The following is a 23634-nucleotide window of genomic DNA, read 5'->3' on the forward strand; positions in this document are numbered from 1 at the left end:
TTTCATATTACAAGTTCTTTCAGAGAATGCTGCTTAGGTTTAAGGCTGGGGGACTAAAACAATGGGAAGAAATTTTGAACACATGGGAAGAAGTTATCTATCAGCTTTGAGTTTCATTGCAAGGGAGTGTTTGTTGGGCGACTCTTGAAGTGTAGGTAGCTTTAGGGCTTGTCTCTGAGGCTGCTCAGTTTCCCCAGAGAAGATTCTTAAAATCCCCTGTCTTGGAGCTAAAGGTCTCCCTGCTAGGGTTCTTGAGAAAGAAGGCTGGCATCTTCACATTCTGTGGATTTACTTATTTATTTTATTACTGTTTTCTTGCTCTTAACTGTGCCTGGTCAAGAAAACCTTTGTTTTGAAACTCTCCAAGTAATAGTTGTCCAGTCTCCTACTGGAGTGATGGCGGGACAGCTGTCTTGCAGTATTTGGAGGGAAAGAGGATGTGGGGAATCTTAACTGCTTCTTAAACATCTGCAGCTCCTTCAGGATTGTGTTGTGTAGAGCATTTTGTTCTTAACTCTCTCCCCCAGCAGCCTGCTCTGGTCTCTAGTCACTTACACTCATCTGTCTGCTTCACAGCTTCCAAAGTTGTGTTACTTTTGTCTCTTTCCCTGTTTTCCCCATCCTTGTGAGTCTGTCTTTAAAAGCAGCCTCTTACCTGTGGCTTTAGTGAGGTTCTGTGAGAGGACAGAATTAGATGTGGCCTCCAATCAGTGTCTGTATCCAGCACTCATGTTTGCCCTTAGGTCCCCATTCCCATTGTAATCCCTGTTGTTGTTAAGTGCTGTCTAATTGGTTCTGACCCATAGCGACCCTGTATAGGGTTTCCAAGGAGCGGCTGATGAGTTTGAACAACTGACCCTAAAGCGCTTCATTCACCCACTTGAATATTGAACTGGTTGCTGTTGCTAACTAGCATTATTAATGCTAAAAAGTTAAAGTCTTGTGTGTTCGTTTTTCTAGGAAATGTAACCGCCCCTTCTAGTACCACTCAGCTTGGGCGATGTGACCGATTTGAGTTCGAGTGCCGGCAACCAAAGAAGTGCATCCCCAACTGGAAACGCTGCGACGGTCACCGGGATTGTCAGGATGGCCAAGATGAGGCCAATTGCCGTGAGTAGTGAGAGAGCAGGTCACCCCCAGGGTGCACTTCAGACAGTAGGATTTCTCCTTGAGGGTGCTTCATTTCCCGACCAGTACACCCAGGCACGGGACTCTATACATTGATGTATAACCATGCTTTCACTAAAATCTTACATTGGGATTTTCTCACCTGGACCCTTGTCACTGCCATAGTCACATTCTTTGTAAGAGATTGTGTGGCTATTAAATACCAGGAACAGTTTTAGTTAAAATGCTCTCTGAATGAGAAAAATGCCTCAAATAGGTTTTGTGGTAAATGTGTCATAAAACACCTGTGAGTGAGACCATACCTTATGTATGTGCGTGGCTTTTCCAGAGGTATTTAGTCCGCACCTGTCGGGCATAGGGCTGTAATTGGTGAGATAGGATACCCACTCTTAAAACTCGTGGAGGATAATGACAAGATCATCTGAGTTAACTGTGAAAGGATACAGGCATCCTCTTTCAGACTTAACAAGGTAAAGATCCTGGTACCTGCAAGCACAGACTTTTTTTTTTTTTTTTTAAACATTTTATTGTGAATTGAGCAAAGGTTCACAGAGCAAATCTGTTTTCCATTCAACAGTTCATGCACATTTTGTTTCATCTCACTGATCACCGTTCTCATGATAGAACTTCATGTATCCCACTTCCTCCCTGTATTGTCTGTTTCCATTCCTCTTTCTGTGCCTCATCCTCCTGAATGTGCCCTTTTGATCTCATAAGGTTGATTACCTTAGAGACCTTACCATTTGGTTAGAAGTTGAACCACAGGGATGAGATCAGTTCCAGATTTGAAGGGTGACTGTGGTCTCTGGGGCACCCTTTCCAACCAGTAAGGCTAGCCTTTTTTTTTTTCTATGATTTTGATTTTTGTTCCACATTTTTCTCCTACTTGATCCAGATCCTTCTATTGTGGTCTCTACCAAAACAGTTGGTTGTGGTAGCCAGGCACCATCTAGGTGCTTCTGGCCTCAGGGTCATTGAGACTGAAGTTCATGTGGTCCATTAGTCCTTTGGACTGTTTCTATGTAGCTTTGATTTTCTTCACTCTTCTTAACACTGCATGGGGAGAGAACAACAGCTATATCTTAGATGGCCACTGGCAAGTGTTTAAAACCCAAGTCACTTCTCGCTGAAGTAGGATCTAGAGCATAGTCTTTGTGGACTATGCTATGCCAATTGACACTGGCTTTTGCAAGCTGACAGAGGTTGATGGCATGAGGTAAGCAGTGAGAGCAGATGGACTTTACGTCAGAACACAGAACTGAAGGCATGCAACTCATCCGCAAATAGGTGAGGCAGCACTTTGTTGTCCTCAGCTGTAGACTAGTCCCACTGTGGCCCGATCAAAACCAAGAGGGTGTGGCTGACACAGAGCCAGTCCATCCTCACTACCACTGTGCCTCTTGAAGAGAATACTGGTACTATTGTGGGGTTCTCTGGTTTACAGGGTCTCTCCTCTACCCAGTCACCTACCTCACAAAAAAGACAGCTGATGTTCTAGCCAACTCCATTCTTTTCATTGCTGATAAGAGTGTTCCTTTCATGCTTGCTTGCTGTCTGCCCTGGTAAATTGGAGGGGAGCCACAACATCCCTTTTACCTCTCACCTAACCGGAAGCAGCAAGCACCTGGATTCCTCTTTGATGCCTGTACAGATCTCATTTGTTCCTCTTTAAAAAAACCCAAAAAACTCTTCCAAACAAATGAATAACTGAGCCTCAAATTTAACCCTATAAAGTCTTAACCATTTTAGAAGGAGGGAGGGTTAGTAATCTCTTAATTCCTTTGACTTCGTAGTTAAGACATTTATGTGACTTAGAAGGATCACATGGGGAATGCTTATAAGAACTATAAATTTGGGTACTTTACCCTCATATCTGCTGAAGAAGATGTAATAGGGCAGGGGGTCCTTCAGAATCCATATTTCTAAACAGTGCCCTGGCTCATCATCAAGACCAGACAAACCCAGGGAGACTCAGGGAGGAAGGGAAGAGCGATGGCTGGTTGTCTCTTCTCAGTGCATAGCATTGTTCTCTACAGGTTCCCAACTGGGTTCTTCCAGAGCCTTTGAACTTCATGAGCAAATTCTTATTCATGATGTGTGATGTGGTAATCATTAATCAGGTTTTTGGGGATGCAGATTCTGGTAGAGAAACAGTTGTGTCAGTAAATGGGACATAGTGTTTGCAGTGATAGCTTTGCGGATAGGAATTGACACCAAGCAAATTCCCAGAAGATGAAGAACAGCCATAGCCTCACTTTCCCACTTCTCCGTAACTTCTGCCACCAACTGTCTACATGGCAGTCTTGCTCTCTGACCCTTGCCACCTGGAGTTAGGTGAGGCCTTATAGGTTAAGAGGACACTATCCTTGGTTTTCATTAAGTCACCAGAATGACTCGTGGAAGATACACTTGCAGCTGTTGGTTTTACTATTGTAAGACTCAGCCTATTGAGGTCATCATAAGGAGGAGATGGATAGGTAAGATTTGGGAAGGTTCCCTAATGTAGAGCTGCCATATCTCAGGAGAGTATATCCCCCTCCCCTCATCAGCCAGGAAGCCTTCAGAACCTTCATATTGTGGCCTTTAAATGGCCAGTCCTGCATGATAGACTAAATCATGCCTTTTAAGACTAGTTGACGTTGACCCTCCCAAGTGAGTCTTTTCTAGTGTGACCAGGTACCACTTGCCAGCACAAATTCATTGGTGTGGCCTGGAAATCCCAGATTACTTCAAGGGTTATTTCTCTGGAACCGAAGCCAGGGTAAAAAAGCTATGGCATTTGTTCCACAATGCCATAGGAAATAATAGAAGTTCTTCCTGACGGCTAAAGTTGTTCAGAGGGGATATGCCAACTTTCTGGAGAGGAGGGAGGACAGGCCTCTGAGCTGATGATACCTGGAGGAGTCGTAACAGAGAGCTGTGGGACACAGTGGGAAATCTCAGACACAAGCAGTAGCCTGTACAAAGGTGCAAAAGATAAGAAAACACATCTGTCATGGTTAGAATGGAGAGAAATGTAGACCAAAACTCGTAATTAAGATCAAACTCACTGGGCTAATAGAGACCAGAAGATTACCTCAAGACTATTGCCCTAAGACATGCTGTGACCTGTTGTGTCCCTGGTCAGACAGGTTGGAAGTGATAGCTGGGCTGGACGCCATAAAGTTTTCCTGGTCTCAAGCCATTGATTCATGTGGGCCATTTAGTCCTGTGTGCCTCCTTGATTTCCTTCACTCTCCTTTGTTCCAGATGAGAAGAGACCAACAGTATCTCAGATGGCTACTCACAAGCATTCAAGACCCCAGATGCTGCTTGTCAAATTCAGATGTATAGCATTAACTTTATGAATGGTTGTGCCAGTTGACCTACATATCCCCCGAGACTATGGTCCTTAGCCTTTGAACCCTATATGTTAGCCCTATGAGGTGTTTGGATGTGTCTAAGAAGGAGCTCTGGTAGCATAGTGGTTACGAAATGTAGTACATGCAGATATGTATATACAAATACCCATGACTGTATTGATATCTGCACGTCCATGTTCTTCCTTACATCTTCCCATGTATATAGTACACATATATGGAATCACTCACAGACGTTTGGTTCTTATTACTGTTGTAGAATTTCATATGTTACAGCATTACTATGTGGTTGTTATTAAGTGCCATCAAGTAGGTTCCAACTCAGTGATCTTGTATACGGTTTCTCAGGCTGTAAATATTTACAGAAACAGAAATCCTCATTTCTCTCCCAAGGAGCAGCTGGTGGGCTTCAATTGCTAACTTTGTGGTTACCAGTCTAGTGTTTATCATACAGAGCCACTGTACTACCAACATTTGCTGCAATTGTTCTTTATTCTTGTATACCTTTCAGTGTCTTCATTTACCTTGGTCACATTGTGCTGACTCTCCTTATAGTGTGAGCTGCCTTTCCCTTCGCTAGAATTAGCATGTGCCTACTACCTAGTAAGTGATTCTCTCCCTTCCATCCTTGTAGCAATCAGAGTGTTGCTTCCTCTATGTAGACCTATTCTTCTTCACTTTTTATACAAGTTCTATCATACGTTGTTTATTTTTTTGTATTTGACTTCACTTGGCAGAGTGTCCTGCAGATTCATCCGTGTTATGTTTTGTGGACTCATTATTATCATTAACTGTTGTATTCCATTGTATGTATGTACTGTTTTGTGTATTCATTCATTTATTGTTGGGCTTTCAGTTTGCTTCCATCTTTATTCTATTGTAAATACTGACGTAGTGAATATGGGTATCTACATTTTCTATTCATACCACTACACTTAATGTCTCTAGGAGATGTACCTGGAGGTAGCATTGCTGGATAAGATAGTATTTCTATTTCTAACTTTTTGGAGGAGCACCATATAGTTTTCTATAGTGGGTGTACCAGTTCACAATCCCACCAGCAGTGAATTAGAATTCCAATGTGCCCACAACCTTGCCAGCATTTGTTGTTTTGATCAGTGCAAGGCGAGATGGTATTTCATGTGCCTCATAGTATATTGAAGGTAATGCTGAGTGAATGCTGATGCTACTAGCTGAGGGGAGGAATAAAGGATAATAATTTGCAGGTTTCGTGGGGTGGGGGCTAGGGTTGATAAAATGTTGACTATTCATAGACTTGGAGCCCTGGTGTGGCACTGCAGGTTAATGCACTAAACTGCAAGGTTGTTGGTTCAAGCTCCTCAGAAACCCTATACAGGGTCACTATGAGTCAGAACCGACATGACAGCACTGAACAACAGCAACATTCATAGACTCAACAGCACCTAACGACAGCATTCATTCACACGGGAGTGTAATGTAGTGCAAGGCATTCTGGTAGAAAGTTTAAAGCTCCGACACCGCCAGGAGCATTTTGCAACATCAGTTGTCCTTCCTCCTGATCTTCTCCACTTACCTCTCTAATGAGCCTTCACCAGTCTTCACGTTTGCATTGTTCTTTATAATGATCGCTATAGTTATGGATTTTTAATAGCAAATGTCACTAGATCCTTTAGGTCATGGTGGCTCTAAGTTGAGAAAATGCTTGTGTTGACCACCCAGTACTTTATATGAACTGAAACTCACTGATTGTCACAATGAGTACGTTTTTCTCCTCATGCTGACTTTTTCAGCAGAGCTGAAGGGGTCCCACCGAGTGCCTTCTCTCACCTCCTTCATGAGACTAGTGGCTTGTGCTTTTGTTTTGACTGTATCAGGGAGCCTTTCTTTGCCTGCAAGTTAGGAAATTCGAATGTAGTATAGCGTCTTTTTAAAAAGTGTCTGTGGATCTTTCTACTGCCTCAAGTTCCAGGCAAAGGTGATTCTTTTGTTTTTTGTTTTGATCTGCTTGTTTTCAGTTTAGGAAAATAGAAGAGGACTCTCTCATTACTAAAACCTTGTTATTCCAAATCTGACATGAAACAGAGGCAGATGCATTTTTGGAATGAGTCTCTCTCTGTTGGTGCACCTGTTGCTTGTTTTCTGGAACTCAGACCCCAAAAGGACTCAGATAAATTGCTTGATACTTCTATTTGCCATTCATAGAATTAAATAAGTCAATAAACCAAACCATTTCAGATAGTGAGGAATATTTTTTATTCTTTTGATTAATATTTCTATGTAGTCTCTCTTCTTGTATCTTTCTTATTGCTATCATTTTTTATTTTTCAAAATCAGTTTTGTTGTGTACGATTTGGAGATGAATTTTTGTCTTCAGTGTAATTCATCTGTGTCAACTTTAAAAACCTCATTGTTTAGCAGAATGCCACAGCCTTTGTCATACCAGTTCATCACTTTTTGTTCTATTACTTTCTTTAGCTTACTGATTATTATTTCTGCCTGCTTTTTTCATCTCTTTAGCCATTATTGCTTTTGATATTTTTCTCTTTCCTTCGTCATAGTGTGGTGGTTCAAACCCACCAATTGCTACTCAGAACCCTTATACAGAGTCACTATGAGTCAGAACCGACTCAACAGCACTTAGCAGCAACAAGCAGTGTCCTCCAGGTTCATCCATATTTGAGGTGTTTCAGAGATTTGTCATCATTTTTTGATGTTACTTAGTGTTCCATTGTGTATATGTACCATGGTTTGTTTGTTCATTGATCTGCTGATGGACACTAAGATTGTTCCCATGTGTTTGCTTCTGTGACTAGAGCTGTACCTGAATAGTGATGAACACGGGCATGCATATATATGTTTATGTCATAGCTCTTTTTGCTGTAGGATATATACTTCATGGTGAAATTGCTGAATCATATGGTATTTCTCTTTTTGAAGGAAACACCATACCATTTTCCATAGTGGTTGTACCATTCTACACCCCCACCAGCAATATATGAGGATTCCAGTCTCTCCACACACTTGTCAGTATTTTTTTGTTTTCTGTTTTTTCTGAACTTTGCTTTTAGCGGAATGAGATACTATCTGACTGTTGTTTTGATTTGTGTGGTAGTCTATGATAAGCACAGGACTGCAAGGTTGGTTTGAACCACAAGATCGACGGTTCAAACTCACCAGCTGCTCCTCGGAAACTCTTTGCTGCGTCACTATGAGTTGGAACCAACTTGACAGCACTTAACAATAATAAGAGTGGAGTCCTGGTGTGGCACTGTAGGATAAACACTGCACTGCTTACTGCTAGATCACTAGTTCAAACCCACCAGTCGCTTCTCAGAAACCTTACTCAGGGTGACTATGAGTCAGAACTGACTTGATGGCGCTTAACAACAACTACAAATGGGTAATGATTGGGAGCAACTCTTCATGTGTTTGTTGACCACCTGAATGTCTTCTTTGGTGAATTGTGTGTTCGTGCCTCCTGCCCATGTTTTAATTGCAATTTTTGTCTTTTCGTTGTTGAGGTTTTGAAATTTTTTATAAATTTTAGAGATTAGTCCTTTGTCCGATATGTTGTTGCCAGAAACTATCTCTTCCACATTTAATGATTTTGGTTCTTTGTCAGATCAGCTGTTCCACTGGTCTTTGTATCTGTCATTGTACCAGTGCTAGGCTGTTTTGAGTACTGTGTATGTGTGAGGCCTCAGACTTTCTTGTTCTTCTGTGGTTGGTGGTGGTTGTGTGCCATCAAATCAGTTCCGACTCATAGCGATCCTGTATAGGTTTTCCGAAGCTGTTAATCTTTACTGGAGCAGAAAACTTCATCTGTCTCCCAAGGAGCAACTGGTAGATTCGAACTGCTGGCTTTGTAGTTAGCAGCTCAGCTTGTAACTCACTGTGCTACCAGGGTTCCTTTTTCTATAGTAGAGCTTTCTTTATCTGGGGTTTCTTGGCCTTTCCATGTGAAGTTGGTAATTATTTTTTTCTATTTCTTTTAAGAATGATGATGGAATCTGAATTGGGATTGCATTATATCTGTAAATCACATTAGTAGATAGTATTGGAGTCCTGATGTGGTGCTGTGGGCTAATGTGTCAGGCTGCAAAGGTGATGGTGGTTCACGGTCACCAGCTGCTCCTTGGAAACCCTATATACAGGGTCATTATGTGTTGGAATCGATGGCACTTAACAACAACACTGACATTTTGACAATGTTGAGTCTTCTTATCCATTTGCATGGTATATCCTTCCATTCCCTTCTTCTCTCTTTTTAGGATCATTTGAAATTGTATTGTCATAGATTCTATTTAGAGCCCCTCATACAAAATCTACTTTCGGAACTGGAGAGAACATCAGGTTATGGTTAATAATCTAACCATACAGTTGCATAATTTTTATCAATGCTTTTTATTTGCATTAGCTCATTGTATGAAAAATCTCTGGAAAAAAACCTATGCAATTAAAAGTGCCACAAAAACTAGGCATCTCACTATTATTATTGCTCAAACCAGTGATCAGTGTCACTCTGTGCTGCAAAAAAATAATATCAGTAATAGAATAAACAGTAGTATTGTCAAGTAATAGCTACAATTTGTAGATCCCTGCTATGAGCCAGGCACTATTCCAGGTCCCTGATCTATAGAGATCTTTACAAACTCAATAGTGCTATAATTGTTTTATGTAGTAGCTGAACCTTGGCAATATTAAGCAATATATGCTGAAGTTGTCACTCTTCCTTAAGGCAGATTCCAGTTAAATACACATAACACAATATCATTGATATCATTGTTTCAGCATCGATTCTACACCCCTTACTCCAGAATCATGTTCTAAAACGGGAACTGGCTAGTTAGAAGAATCCAAACCGTTTTTCTAAAACCCGAATAAAGCAGCCCAGCCTTGAGCGTCTCAACATTGCCCCGCCGCTATGAGTTTAAGAAGATTCTTTGTGTTTCAGCCACACGCAGCACGTTGACCTGCATGAGCAGGGAGTTCAGGTGTGAGGACGGCGAGACCTGCATTTTGCTGTCTGAACGCTGTGACGGCTTTCTGGACTGCTCTGACGGCAGCGATGAGAGGACCTGCAGTGGTGGGTACCACCTGCGTCACTGGTCTGGACTGTGTCACTCACCTACCCCACGGCTTGTCCCGAAACCTCCCCGGTGGGACTCTCACCTAGACTCCTTTAGCTTTCCTACATCTGAAAATGAGATGGACTCTTCTTAGTTTTGCAGCACCAATTGATATAAGGCTTGACCCAACTTCAAGTAGCTTCACTCTCAAAAGACAGGTCTGGTGCTCAGCTTCTTGAAAACCCTATGGTGCAGTCCTACTCCAGACACTTGGGGTCTGTTTGAGTCAGAATTAACTAGACAGCAACCAGCAGCAGTGTTTCACTCTGATGGTGGGATGCTGGTTTCAGCTTTGTTTCAGATGGCCTTCCCACCTCAAGTTGGTGCCCGTGGGCTTATACTCCTTGAGCTCTCAGGTGAGAAGGCATTGTGTCCTTCTGTCTGGGGATTATTTAGTAATGGATCCTCCTCTGTCCTTGTTCTTGACCTGTATCATTTTCTGTTATGAAGGAGATGAAATGCAAGGAAAAATAGGATTGGAAATTTAGGAAAGATATACTCTACTCATGCTTACTAGTCTCAAACCAACTGTATTCATATATCTAGGACTTTTTAAAGACGACTGTGGCCTCATGAGAACATCACTTCTGACCCATGACAGCCTTGTGTGTTTTAGAGAAGTGTGAGTCCATAGGGTTTTCAGTGGCTGATTTTGGAAAGCAGGTCTTTCTCCTGACGCGAACCTCCAACCTTTGGGTGAACAGTTGAGCACATCAACCATTTGCACCAACCACGGGTTCTTCCTAAAGCAGGAAGGCTGGAGTTAGTAACATATACCTTTCTTTTACTTTTTACTTTTCTGTCTCCAGATGATTCAACTGTATACAAAGTTCAGAATCTTCAGTGGACTGCTGATTTCTCCGGGGACATAACTTTGACCTGGATGAGGCCCAAAAAAATGCCTTCTGCTTCTTGCGTCTACAACATCTATTACAGGTAGGTGGGTCTCAGCTTGGCTGTGGCAGAAGACAGTGACATCCTTGTGGCCACCAGCTATGCTCCATAGTAGTCCTTTGCAACATGGCTGGTGTTGGCTCTTTATTAACTTGAGTTGTGCATCTTAGTCACCCTATGCTGCTTCTGTCTGACGATATTTTTATTCTTTTGGCTAGAGTGGTTGGAGAGAGCGTATGGAAAACTCTGGAGACCCACAGCAATAAAACAAGCACGATATTAAAAGTCTTGAAACCAGATACCACCTATCAGGTTAAAGTGCAGGTCCAGTGTTTGAGTAAGGTGCACAACACCAATGACTTTGTGAACCTGAGGACTCCAGAAGGATGTAAGTGCCATGATGTATTTATGGCCTGTACCCAGCTCTAGTGAGTGGTGTTTGGAGAGTTTCCAGAGGATGCTCAGCAGTGGGGCAGCATCGCCACGTACCTGTGCCTTTGCTTGTCTTGCTTTTAGCTTCATGTTCCTGCCTGAGCTTTGAACACTTCTCTCTCTATTATTCAGTTACTGTATTTCTGTTTTAAGAGGTTAATTTCAGCTTCTCTCCACAGTTGTGCTTTTTTGTTTCTTGTGTAGTCCCTGCCTCCTATGTTCCTTCTTTAGATACCTCCTAGTACTTGGTCCTTGGGAGCTCACTGCCATTGAAGTATTAGGCCTATCTCAGAAGTATTTGCCACCATTTGTCTATCAGTTTGCTGTACTGGTGGTGGTTTGTGTGTTTCTGTGATGCGGGAAGTTAATACCACTGGTATTTCCTACACCAGCGGAGTTCACCCTTGGTGGACAGGTTTCAGTGGAGCTTCAAGCTAAGACACAAAGTACAAAGACTTGGTGATCCACTTTTGAAAACTATGAATCACGGAATGTTGTTGGAGACTTCATTCAACTTACAATGGAACTTGCATCAAGGAGGGACTGATCACTGGAGAAGGACATCATGTTTAGTAAAGTGGAGGTCCGGTGAAGGCTAGAGCAATCCTCAATGGGATTGGTTGACGCAATGACTGCAACAATGAATCGCACACACCAGTGCTCACGGAGAGCGTATAGGAGCAGGCAATGAGTTGGATCTGGCTTCATGGCCACTAGCAATAAGAACAAGAAGAAATAATGTGTCTCTTTTTAAGAAACATACCAAAATCTATGTGATCAAGACAGTCCACTACCCCCACTTCAGAGTCCTTGATGTTGGACGAATGTCTGATTCTTCCAGTGATGTTTTTCCATTGCCTGAAATATTTTGTGAACTGTTTATTTACAACTGCCATCAGAACCTGTGGACCTTAGAATTATTCCTACTCTTAATTTTCATCCCATTGATAGGAGCTAAACACCTACTATTGCCCAGGGATTATGTTAAGTATTAAACATTCAGACATGAAGAAGAAGCCATACCTGCAGCCATGAGTTGTGGATGAACAGTCTTCTGTGGGTTGTCAACATGAATGAATACTCTCTGTAGTGAAAAGGAAGTTTGACTACAAAGCATCATGGACTTTTCACCTGGCTCTGAAGGCAGCCACAAGAGAAGACCCAGAGTGTCTTGAACATGCCAGCACTAAGCCCATTAAGGCATCTGCTTTGAATGTGATCACATTATTTGATGCAGAAATCTTGTCATGTTAGGAAATAGTCATATTCTTTTGTAATCATTCCCATAATTCTCTGTTTTGTATGAGAAATTGAGTCAGTGGGCATTGCCCTAGACAAATAAGATCTCAGAATTGAAGCCTCAAGGGTAATGATATTTCAAGCTAGCCAAGTGACTCTGCCCTGCAGCCCTTGTGAGCCACAAACTGATGTCAGCGTAGACCAAGCCATGATCTGATGCGTGAGCAGTAGAGAGATTGCTGTCCTCAGCTATGACTCATGGTGACGTTATGTACAACAGAACGAATCATTGTACAGTTTTACATTGTCCTCATGTTCATTGGTGTGTTTGAATTCATCTCAGTGACTCTTGTACCATTCCGTCTCACTGATGGCGTCCACTGTCTTGTTGGCCCTCTGCTTCTCTTCCTGGGATGTCCTCCTCAAGCGTTTTGTCCCTCCTGATACCACGTCCAGAGTAACCAAGCCAGGAAACGTGCTGTTGTGAACCCATAAAGTTTTCATTGGTTAATTATCAAGTAGACTGCTAGTGTTCTCACCACCACAGTATGGCAAACTGGGTGGTGAATGTGGACAGTGCCCCTTTGCATTCTGGAAGAAGAAGTGTTTTGTGTCAGTGTGAAGGCCCAAGCTGATGGCCTTTTCTAGTGGCTGAGACCCAGTGCCAGCTCTGGATGCCTTCTTGTCCTTATTTTAAGCTCAGGGAAATTTCTAGTTAACTGAAGATGGATTTTAATCCAAACTTGACTCTTTTCTAGTGCCAGATGCCCCTCAAAATCTGCAGCTATCGCTCTACAGTGAAGCCGAATGTGTGATTGTGGGTCACTGGACTCCTCCTGCCCACGCCCGTGGCCTTGTCCGAGAGTACATTGTAAGTGTCTTCTATGAGTTAGCCCCGTGTGTCAGGGGAAGAGATTTCTGGGGTTCCAAGCACAGTGGTACTCTGTGTGACTGATGGGACTCATGCAGATATGTAAATAATGACCTATCTGTTAGAACTCTTACTCATCCACCTGCCTCTACATCCCTCTCTCTTCCTACTTTTTTTTAAGGTATTGGATGTGCGCTAGACATTTGTTTACGTTTTTTAATTTTAATTTTATTGAGGTATAATACAAGGGAACTTTAAGAAACTCATGGAAAAATGGAATTACGAGTAATGGGATTTCCTCACATATACATAGGTGACAGAGTCTGCCACTGTATCCATTTTATATCTGTTTCAGTGGTATTGCTGTTGCCATGTGCTGCCACGACCACTATTCCTTTCTACAAGTGTTACATACCCCCAAACACAAACTCAGAACCCCTTCAGCAATTACTCCCCTCTCTTCTCACCCCAGCCCTTGGGGACCACTAATGAACTTTGGTTTCAGTACACACTTGCCTAATGTACTCATTTCACATGAGTGGGACCACACGGTAGTTGTCCTTTCGCCTCTGACTTGTTTTGCTCAGCCTGATGGTTTCAAGGTTTATCCGTGTGACGACAGGTATGAGAGCTTCATTTGTTCTTTACAGCTGAATCATATCCCTCAGCCACCTTTTACTAATGTGTTTTCTTCTCATTTAGGTAGAATACAGCAGGAGTGGTTCCAAGATGTGGGCCTCCCAGAGGGCTCCTAGTAATTTTACCGAAATCAAGGACCTGTTGGCCAACGCTCTCTATACTGTCAGAGTGAGTGCTGACCTCCCTTTCAATCAGTTAGCAACTCGTAGAACGTAGCAATGTGTATGAGAACTTGATTATGTACACATTTGTTGTTGCTAAGTGCCTGCAAGTCAGTTCTGACTCATAGTGACCATGAATAAGGTTTCTGAGTTGCCGCTGGGGAGTTTGATCTACTGACCTTGTGGTTCAAACCGACCTTGTGGTCCAGTGCTTATCCTACAGTACCACATTGTTGTTGTTAAGTGCCATTGAGTTGGTTCTGACCCATAGCAACCCTGCATAGGGTTTCCGAGGAGCAGCTGGTGAGCTTGAACTGCCGACCTTGCAGTTCAAACAGCTTGGCAGTCTGGTGCATTAATCCACAGCGCATTAGCAGACTGCAAAATCCTCCCCCTGGGAATTATAGTTTTCTTTCAGTCTCTTAAACGGATGCCACAGAGAACTCAAAACTGGACTTCCTTCAGATAATCAAGGGCTCACAAGTATACAGCTTTTACTGCTAACATCCCAGATATACGGTTAGCTTTCTAATTTGCGTACTTCTACACCTACATCTTTTCTGCTTATCTTCAGCTGCAGGTGATCCAGATCTATACTAAGTGCCAGGTTTAAGTCAATGCTGTGGGGATAGTAAATATATTACCAATACCTAGCAGGAAGGAGATAAGATGTTGTGTAAAATGTTTGTCGAGACCCATCAAATGCACATGTCAGAGGCTCCATTCCACTGATAATTGCATCAGTACCTTTTAAAATTCACTCTATTTTAGGGCCCTGGTGACACAGTGGGTTAAGCATTGAGCTACTAACTGGAAAGTCAACAGTTTGAACCCACCAGCCAGTCCGTGGGAGAAAACTGAGGTCGTCTGCTTCTGTAAAGATTGAAAGCCTCGGAAACCCTATGGAGCAGTTCTACTGTCTCCTATAGGATTGCTCTGAGTCAGAATTCACTCAATAGTACTGGGTTTTTGATTGGCATTTTAGAGTAGTTCTAAGTTTCCAGAAAAATAACACAAAACTAGTGAGAGCTCCAATACACCCTGCCCCTCTATACACACGTACAATTTTTCCTAATATTAATATCTTGCATTCTGTGGTAAGATTTGTTAGAATTGTTGATGTTAGTGCTGTCGAGTCAGTTCTGCCTCATAACAACCCTGTATAGGATTTCTGAGGAGCACCTGGTAAGTTTGAACCACCAACCCTGAGGTTCAAACTAACCTTGCAATCTAGTGTTTATCCTACAGCACCACACCAGGTGGTCCGTAAATTGCATTAGGATTTGCCTTTGTGTTGTGTAGTCCTTTGAGCTTTGATAAATGCATAGTAGCATGTGTTCACTGTTACAGTATAATGCAGAAGAGTTTCCGTGCCCTAAAAATGCCCTGTGTACCACCTCAGAACTCCTGGCAACACCTTTTTCATATGTATGAGTGTTTCTGTGTATAGATACACATATCACATATGTATGTGTTTATATAGATACATACACACATACATACACACATACATACCCCTGCCCTATAGAAAAGCCTTGGCATCTGTCAGTCGATAGAAATTCCATTATTTAGCACTATTATTATTCCCTTTGCCCTGGTTCCTTTCTTTTGTCTCTTTCCTGTCTCATTTCAGGTACGGGGGTCTCTGAATGTCCTGGATCACTCTGAATATGGTGTTTCTATCCCCACTGCCCAAGTCTGGCCTCTGTAGCGCATTCAGAGTTCTCACTATATGGTATATTGGCTTTATTTCACACTAATTCACACTCTGCTCTGAAAAGGTGGCTGCGGTGACTAGTCGTGGAATAGGAAACTGGAGCGATTCTAAATCCATTACCACCATAAAAGGAAAAGGTAAATGACTCCAGCATTTGCAGATTGAAAGCCTTTGGAGATAACTTTGAGTATGGCATGGATTAGAAAAGGCCCCTTTTCCCCAGACACACACATTTCTGGGTTTAGTCAGAGGGCTTTGGTTGTACTCTTTTGGGGATGACTGTTGAGTATCTAACTCATCTTGGAATTCAGCATTTTGTATGCTGCCAACATGCCAAGGATTCCCAAAGGCCATCGTGCCCAGCCCTTTGTACACAGGTAGCACAGTACCCCAAACGAAAGGCGTTCCTCCTCAATAAAGGTGCCTGTGCACATGCTCGCTTCTGGGGTTTTGAGAAAACAGCTTTGCTGGTGCTTGTTACTGTTCCCAGTGACTCTGGAAGATGGTGTGTAGGTGGCCGCTTCCAGTTCCAGAGCTGATGTTACTAATAATTGATTCTCTGCCAGGGGTCAGACTCTTTGGAGTACGTATTAGGGTTTTCCAGAGAAGCAGAGCCAACGAATGTATCTGCCTACTAAGATACTGATTTATTTAAGGCATTGGTTCCCTCACTTGCGGGGCTGGCAAGTCTAAAACCTGTAGAACAGACAAGCTGGGAACTCCAGCAATCTTGTGTCTAAATCTGTAGGCTAGGCTGTGGGCTGGAAACTGGCAAGAGCTATTTTACAGTCTTGCAGCAGATTCCTTTTCTTCTTGGAAACCGTAGGTTTTTTGCTCATAAGGCCTTCAACTGATTGGGCAGGGCCTACCCTCATTACAGAGGGTAATCTGTTACATGTAAGGCCAATGAATTTATATGTTAATACATGTAGATACCTTCATGCCAATGTTTAGACTAGTGTTGACATGAAGGTATCTACATGCATTAACACACCTCTAGGTGCCAAGCCTAGCCAAGTGAGCGCATGCAATGAGCCATCAGTGCAGCGGTAGCTCATCTAATTGAACCCCTCTAACTAGAAGGACACAGATAAGGCAATAGAGAGAGCTATGTCATCTGCCCCAGGTCACACCATCAGTAAGAGACAGAGCTGGGATTGGAATTGGCTCTGCCTGTCTCTAAAGCCTGTGCTATGCTGCCTCCTCCTCAGGCAATATACAACCCCTACCCGCCTACAGCCTGCCACTGCCCCACCCTGCCCTACCTCTGAGGCTGGCTCCCTGCCTTGCATGCATGCTGCCCTGGGCAGAGAGTGGGGCTGTCTCATCTTCTCCACTCTGTCTCTTGGATCTAGTAAAGAGCTTGCAACATTAGTTCATACTAATGAAATCATTGTTGAATGAGTGAACTGAAAAATGAAAATGAAGGGTTTGGGCACATTTCAGAGGTTAAGTACACATCATCTCCCTGAGTGATTTTCCTGATCTTATTAAAACTCTAGAGCTTGGGACTTTCCTTTCTGGCCTTGCTGATATTAAAATCAGAAGGGCACTTGTGGGGAGCTGATTGGAACCCGTGGTCTGTGAGACGCAGGCTCTGGGACTTCTTTAGGGTTACTTCTGGTTACCACTAATATATGGAGTCAAGGATTTATTCTGAAATCAGGGCAGGAGACAGCTAAGTTGAGCGAAGCAAATCAGTTTTTGGAGCAGAATATTTGTTGACATTAGAAAAAGTGTGCTGAATTCACATTCATTGCTTCCCCTCTACAAAACCAGAGTCAAAACATACTGACCATGCTGCGCTTAGTTACCATTGGGTCAGTTCTGATTCATGGTGACCTCATGTATGACATCAAAATGTTGCTCAGCTGTGCTATCTTCATGATTGTTTGCAGGTTTGAGTGCACTGTTGTGGTCATTGAGTTTTACCAGCCCTCCAACCTACAGGACTTACCTTCTAGTACTCTCAGACAGTACTCTTTTGCCATTTTCCACTGGCTGATTCTGGGAAAGTAGGTCATGGGGTCTGTCTTCCTAGTCTGTCTTACTCTGGAAACTCTGCTGAAACCTGTCCACCAAGGATGACCCTGTTGGTGACATTTAGCATCATAGCAGCACACAAACTACCACAATAAGACAAACTGACCTACATACTATAAAGAAGAGATGTTGGAAGGTCAACACAAAACTTTGAGTTCCCTTGACACAAGTCACGCTTGGGTTTGAAAATCTCAGTGAGTGGTCACTTCTCTTAAACTTCTGTTTTTTGTTTTGCTGTTTTGTTTTTCTTACGAAGCTCATCTTCTGGCATATGTTATAGTTAGGATATGTACAGAAGACATCTGTGTTGTATTAAAAAATATTTGTTGTAAAATATCTGTGACCTTGTATCCATAAGAATATACTAAGAAGACAAGAACTTAGGCAGAACCAGCAGTTCTTTGAACTGGAAACACCAAATTGATTAGTTAATGTAGCAGATTAATAACAACCATGATAAAAAACACCATCTGTTGGGCACTGCATGTATATACTAAGCACTGTGCTTGGTGTTTAATATAAATTGATCTCAGTTAATCCTTAATAAGCCATTTAAGGTAAATGGTATCCTCATTTTGTAGCTGAAGATTCTAGAATTTGGAGGGGTTTGTGACTTGCCCCAAGGCCACCAGATTTTCATTCAGGTCTGCTTTGCGGGAGCACCCAAGTTATTTTTGCTCTAAGGTGGCTGCCTGAAACTCCTAGCGTTCACTTGTCTTCTGTTACTTCCTTTTGCTTGAGCCTGGCATGGCTGATCATCTGGAGTGGCTTCTTCAATTCTTAGCATAACTCTTTTGCCACCAAATCTTAGTTGACTTCTTTGAGTCTCTCTTGCCTTGTCTATATAAGGGATGTGTATGCCAAGGCCCTGATATACAAGGAGCTCTGGTGGAGTAATGGGTGCTGACCACAAGGTCAGCAGTTCAAACCTACCACTTGCTCTATGGAAGAAAGATGAGGACGTCTGTTCCCTTAAAGGTTTACAATCTTGAAAACCCTAAGGGCTCAGTTCTACTCTGTCCTAGAGTGTTGGCATGGGTTGGAATCAACTAGATGACACTGAGTCTAATAGGCAAGTTTCCACATAAATATTGTCTTCTGATAGCATTTATTCCACTGAGCCCTTTTAGATTATTCCTGGCAAAGCCCTGCCATCTTTAATATGGTTAGACCTCCAAAGTGACAAGTGTCGGGTCCATCATTTGAACAGAGAGGGGTTTTTTTCTTTCACTGACTCTTATTCCTTGCTCCCTCAACACTCAATGTGAGTTCAGATCTTTTTGAGAAAGCAGATTGCTTTCTCATTCTCTAATCTGTCATGTGATTGAAGGTGGGGCTTCATCAGTAGGAGAGAGCTGGGAAAATGGAATGTTAGTTAGGTGCTAGTCATTGTACACATATGGTGAATTTTCACAGCTCTGTGAGGTCCCTGGGTGGTTGCAGTTTCAAGTCCACCCAGAGGGGTCTTGAAAGAAAAGGCTGGTGGGTGTACATGAGGAAAAATCAGTCATTGAAAGCACTGTGGTGCACAGTTGTACTCTGGTACACATGGCGTTGACATCAGTCATAGTCTACTTGGTGACAGCTCTTCTGTTGTGAAGTGTAAATACTAGCTCTAGGCTCAGTAGAGCTAAATAATTCGCTCCAGGTTATATCCTTGCCAGATGTCAGAACAGAAATTTAAACTGGAGCTTGTCAGACTCCAGAGGCCAGGTTCTTTCCATTCTACCACATGGACATTTATAGTTGGTGGTTTATGGTTTACGCTCCTATCAAACTTTAGAAAAGGACTTGAACCTACTGGGACACTCACTGTGAGCTCTGCCCCTTTAAGGAGCAGGCTGTGGCCAGGCTGTTTGGAGCATGATATCATGGAACTTTTCTGCACAGACCGATTGCCAGGATAGCAATTGAGCCAGCAGAGTTCTGTGTTCACCAGGCAAGTCTGGATCCAACTTCAGCATCAGGGAAACAGTGGTAAAAGAGATAGAAGAGTCAGAACAGTCAGAGAAATGCCCTTTCTTCCCCAGCTGAAAGATCGCTTTGTCTGTTGAGTTGAAAACTCCTGAGCCCTGCCTTCCTCACTTTTCATCACGTGCTTTCTCTTTTTGAATTCTTTTTTGTTTCTAGTGATCCCACCGCCACATATCCACATTGACAGCTACAATGAAAATTCCCTAAGCTTTACGCTGACGGTGGAAACTGACATCAAGGTAATGTTGAAATGTCAAAGTAGCAGTGGGGTGGGGCTTTCCTTTGTCTGGGAACTGAGACAACACAGTGCAGGGAGATTAAGCACCAAGAATGACTCAATTCAATGGGGGGAAGCTAGAAGACCATAACTAGTTTGGTTGGTTCACCCCCACCCCCACCCCCGCCCATGAAGAACAACTTTGAGTCTTCATATGTAATTATTCTGCTTTAGCCTGGTGCCTTTTTTTTTTTTTTAACCCTATAATTAAATGGTTCACAACCACAGTGCAAATAAAGAGTTGGCGTTAACAGAACAGAATACGTCTGCCCTGTAATTTTCAGCTTTATTGGATTTCCTGGTGCTTAAGCGGTAATGCAGAGGTTCCCACAGGGAAAAGCAGCTTTCTTGTGAGATGCTCAGATACTTTGGAAATATACCCAGCTGAACCCCACTTCCAACACCACCATCCTCCTCCCCTTGGCCCACCTGCATGGGCAACTTCACCAGCATCCTCAGTGCCCAAGCGGTTTCTCATATTGAAAGTCTACCCCTCTCCCTTCATAGCGTTCTTTCTTTTCTGTTTGCCCCTCCTCACATCCCTTCCAGCCATTGAGTGTGGCAGACCACAGAGCCCTTCTAGTGCTTGTGCCAAAACAATGGCTCCCTTATTGAGTTCCATTTGCCAGACTACAATTGAGTACCATACCTTTGGGTCAGTGCAAGACATGGCCTTGTTTGCATCTTCTCTGTAGTGTTTGGAGTTGCAAACATTTGTGTGCTGTTCCCTTCTGAAAGAGCTTTAGAGCAGATCCATCTATAAGCTCTGGGCTTGGAAAAGGTATTCCTTCCTGCTGTGTGGCTGTGTTTATTCCTGTCAGACAGTTAGCACTGACTAACCCCCTTTCTGTTGCCCTCTTGGCCTTGACTCCAGGAAATGCTGAGCAAAGCTTTATCCTTCATTACTATTGCTCCTTCTCAGCCTCATAATCTGCTCACTGCTACCTCTGTTTTGTTGAATCTGTGTTTTGTATCTTAGATGGCCTCCCATTTGTTTTGAGAAGTGGCGTAGACCTACATATTATGTAGTAGACCTGAACATGATTTACTGATGGAATAAATAGAACTGGTTTAAAAATCAAAAGAAAGAGCCCATTCATTGTGAGGAAAATAAGATAAGGCGATGTCAGAGAACGGGGAGTGTTTTTAGTAATGCGTTGTGCTCTGTGACTACAGAGCCATCCCTGTAACATGTTTCTGGATCCTTGGCAGGTAAATGGCTATGTGGTGAACCTGTTCTGGGCATTTGACACCCACAAACAAGAGAAGAAAACCATGAGCTTCCAAGGGAGTATCTTGTCACACAAAGGTAACGCTGGGTGCTAGTCAGTGTGCTGCTAGCAGGAAAGAAGAAGTGACCACCATGCTGTCGAGTCCATTCTGACTCATTGCCACCCCAACAGGACGGAACAGAGCCACTCCTTAGGGTTTTTGAGGCTGTAAATCTTTATAGGAGAAGACAGCGTCAACTTTTGCCTTTAGAGTAGAGTAGCTGGTGGGTTTGAACTGCCAACCTTGAGGTTGCAACCTGATGCTTAGCCCATTGTACCACTAGGGCTCCTTAAACAGATGCACTTTCTGAGCAGTGGAGTCCCTGGGTAGTGCAAGTGGTGGATGGTGTTTGGCAGCTAACTGAAAAGTTGGCAATTTGAGTCCACCCAGAGAGGTGCTTCAGAAGAAATGGCTAGCAATCTGCTTACTTCCAGAAAGCAGTCAGTTCTTGAAAGCTTTATGCAGCACAGTTCTCCTCTGACATATGGGGTCACCATGAATTGAGGCCCACTTGAATGGAAACTGGTTTTCATTCCTAGCATGTGATGGAGTGGTTGTTACCCACTTTAAGTATGTAAAATGGGACTGCCTCCACGCCCTTCTAACCTGATGGCTCTTTACAGAAGTCTGAGGGTAGAAATGAGAAGAAACTAGAAAGTGGCCAGATTAACTGCTCACAGAAGATTGGGGAAGGTCCTGGATGTAGTTACCAGCAGCCTTTTCTGGCTGTTTGCTCCTGCTTTGCCTCATAAGTAGTGTATCATTGTCATCCAGTAAATATTGTTGAATGAATGAATGCACAGACAACCTACGGAAAACATCTGTGCTAATACTGATTCTTGATTTAAGTGATCAAATTGGAAATTGTGTTAAAGCAGGATTTTGATGTCAAAAGACAAGTCATCACTGACAGAGGCTGCCTCTGAATGTTGTGTGGCACAGGGCTCCTCTTGTAGCCTGTTGGTAAAGCACTTTCAGTTAGGTTTTCATTCAATCCTAGTTATAACCTTATGAAGTAGAAAGTACACGGGTTCTATTACTGTCACTGTTTTTAAATTATTTTTTAAACTGAGGTTCCACTAGGTTATGTAACTTGTCTAAGAAAGGTATGCAAGAGTAAAAATAACATTGTATACCTACTGCATGAAGGCACATGCAGGGATCTTCTATGTAGATTTTTTCACACAACCATATGGTAACTCTGTGGGGCATATCATTTTACAGATGAGAAATTGGGGTTCAGAGACTAATTGATGGACCAGGACTGGAGCCCATGTCTTTCTCATTACAAAGCCTGTGGCCTACATTTTCTCAATGCCACATCGTTAGCAATTAGCAGAAACAAAATACAGGTCTTAGTAGCTATTGTCTGAAATACAGTAAGGACGGATTCCATGCTAATCTTCATGCCAAGTGTTTTAGAAGCATTTTCTTTTTTAATAACCACAATCACCAGGTGCTACAAATACTGTTAGAAACAAGGAGACAGACTTAAGGAAGTTACTTTACCAAAGGTTATATAATTACAAAGTGTGGAGTGATGCCTTGAACCCAAGTCCTTTTGATTTCAAAGACCACACTGGTAATACATCTTCCTGTTTGTTCATGGTTCTTTTATTTTTGGAAGACTTCCCCTAATTATAAAAGGAGCACATTTATTACAGAAAATTTAGAAAATGGGAACACACTCAACAATATGTATATATGGACTCCCGGTGTGGCGCTGTAGAATCAACACTGGGCACAAACCACAGTGTTGTCAGTTCAAATCCACCAGCTGCTCCTTGGAAATTCTATTTAAGGTTGCTTTCAGGTAGTGACTTAACATTTACCACACATACACACACACATACACACACACATACACACACATAAGGGAGACTCAACTTTTCCATAATTTCACTTTCTAGAGAAATCATTTTTACATTTTAGATACCTATCAAGTTAATTTTTCTTTGAATCGACTTATTTATAGATAGATAGATTGATAGATAGAGATAGATAGAGATAGATACATACATAGATACATAGCTATAGATATATAAGCTGAAATAATATCTGTGGTTTTACATTTTATCATTTTCATGTAGCATCAAACTGTAAAATGTTCCCAAAACATTAAATGCTCTTTGAAAACATAACTTATAGGACCTGGTGTGCATATAATAAAGTTTATTTAACTTTTGCCAGACATTCAGACTGTATACAGGTTTTGTAGCCCACATTGTGATGAACATCTTCATTAAACAAATTTTTCAGCCCCTCTCTGATTTCATCATCTGACCGGATTGAAAAAGATTATTTCCAAAGCCACCCAAGTGGCTTTCCAGGAGGGCTACACAAATTTATATCTCTAGGTGGTACATTAAAAGCCTTTACCCAGTATCCATCATGTTAAGTGCCAGGGAGGCAGTTCTGACTCATAACAACCCTGTTTAGGGTGTCTGAGAACAGAAAGCCACCTCATTCTCCCGCAGAGCAGCTGGTGGGCTCAAACCGCTGGATTGTGGTTCACGG

General features: G+C 42.5%; 1 protein-coding gene across 1 annotated transcript in view; it reads left to right on the forward strand.

Annotated features, from left to right (window-relative positions):
* SORL1 (sortilin-related receptor, L(DLR class) A repeats containing) overlaps positions 1–23634 on the forward strand; it is a 236220-nt gene that overhangs the window by 194744 nt on the left and 17842 nt on the right. The window contains exons 32-40 of the mRNA XM_006833925.1: positions 961–1110; positions 9424–9555; positions 10408–10534; positions 10711–10880; positions 12922–13034; positions 13737–13841; positions 15616–15688; positions 19725–19807; positions 21058–21154. Coding sequence (XP_006833988.1) covers positions 961–1110; positions 9424–9555; positions 10408–10534; positions 10711–10880; positions 12922–13034; positions 13737–13841; positions 15616–15688; positions 19725–19807; positions 21058–21154 — 1050 coding nt within the window. The remainder of the gene's footprint in view (positions 1–960; positions 1111–9423; positions 9556–10407; positions 10535–10710; positions 10881–12921; positions 13035–13736; positions 13842–15615; positions 15689–19724; positions 19808–21057; positions 21155–23634) is intronic.

Source organism: Chrysochloris asiatica, unplaced genomic scaffold, assembly GCF_000296735.1.
Source record: "Chrysochloris asiatica unplaced genomic scaffold, ChrAsi1.0 scaffold00008, whole genome shotgun sequence".
NCBI lineage: Eukaryota > Metazoa > Chordata > Mammalia > Afrosoricida > Chrysochloridae > Chrysochloris > Chrysochloris asiatica.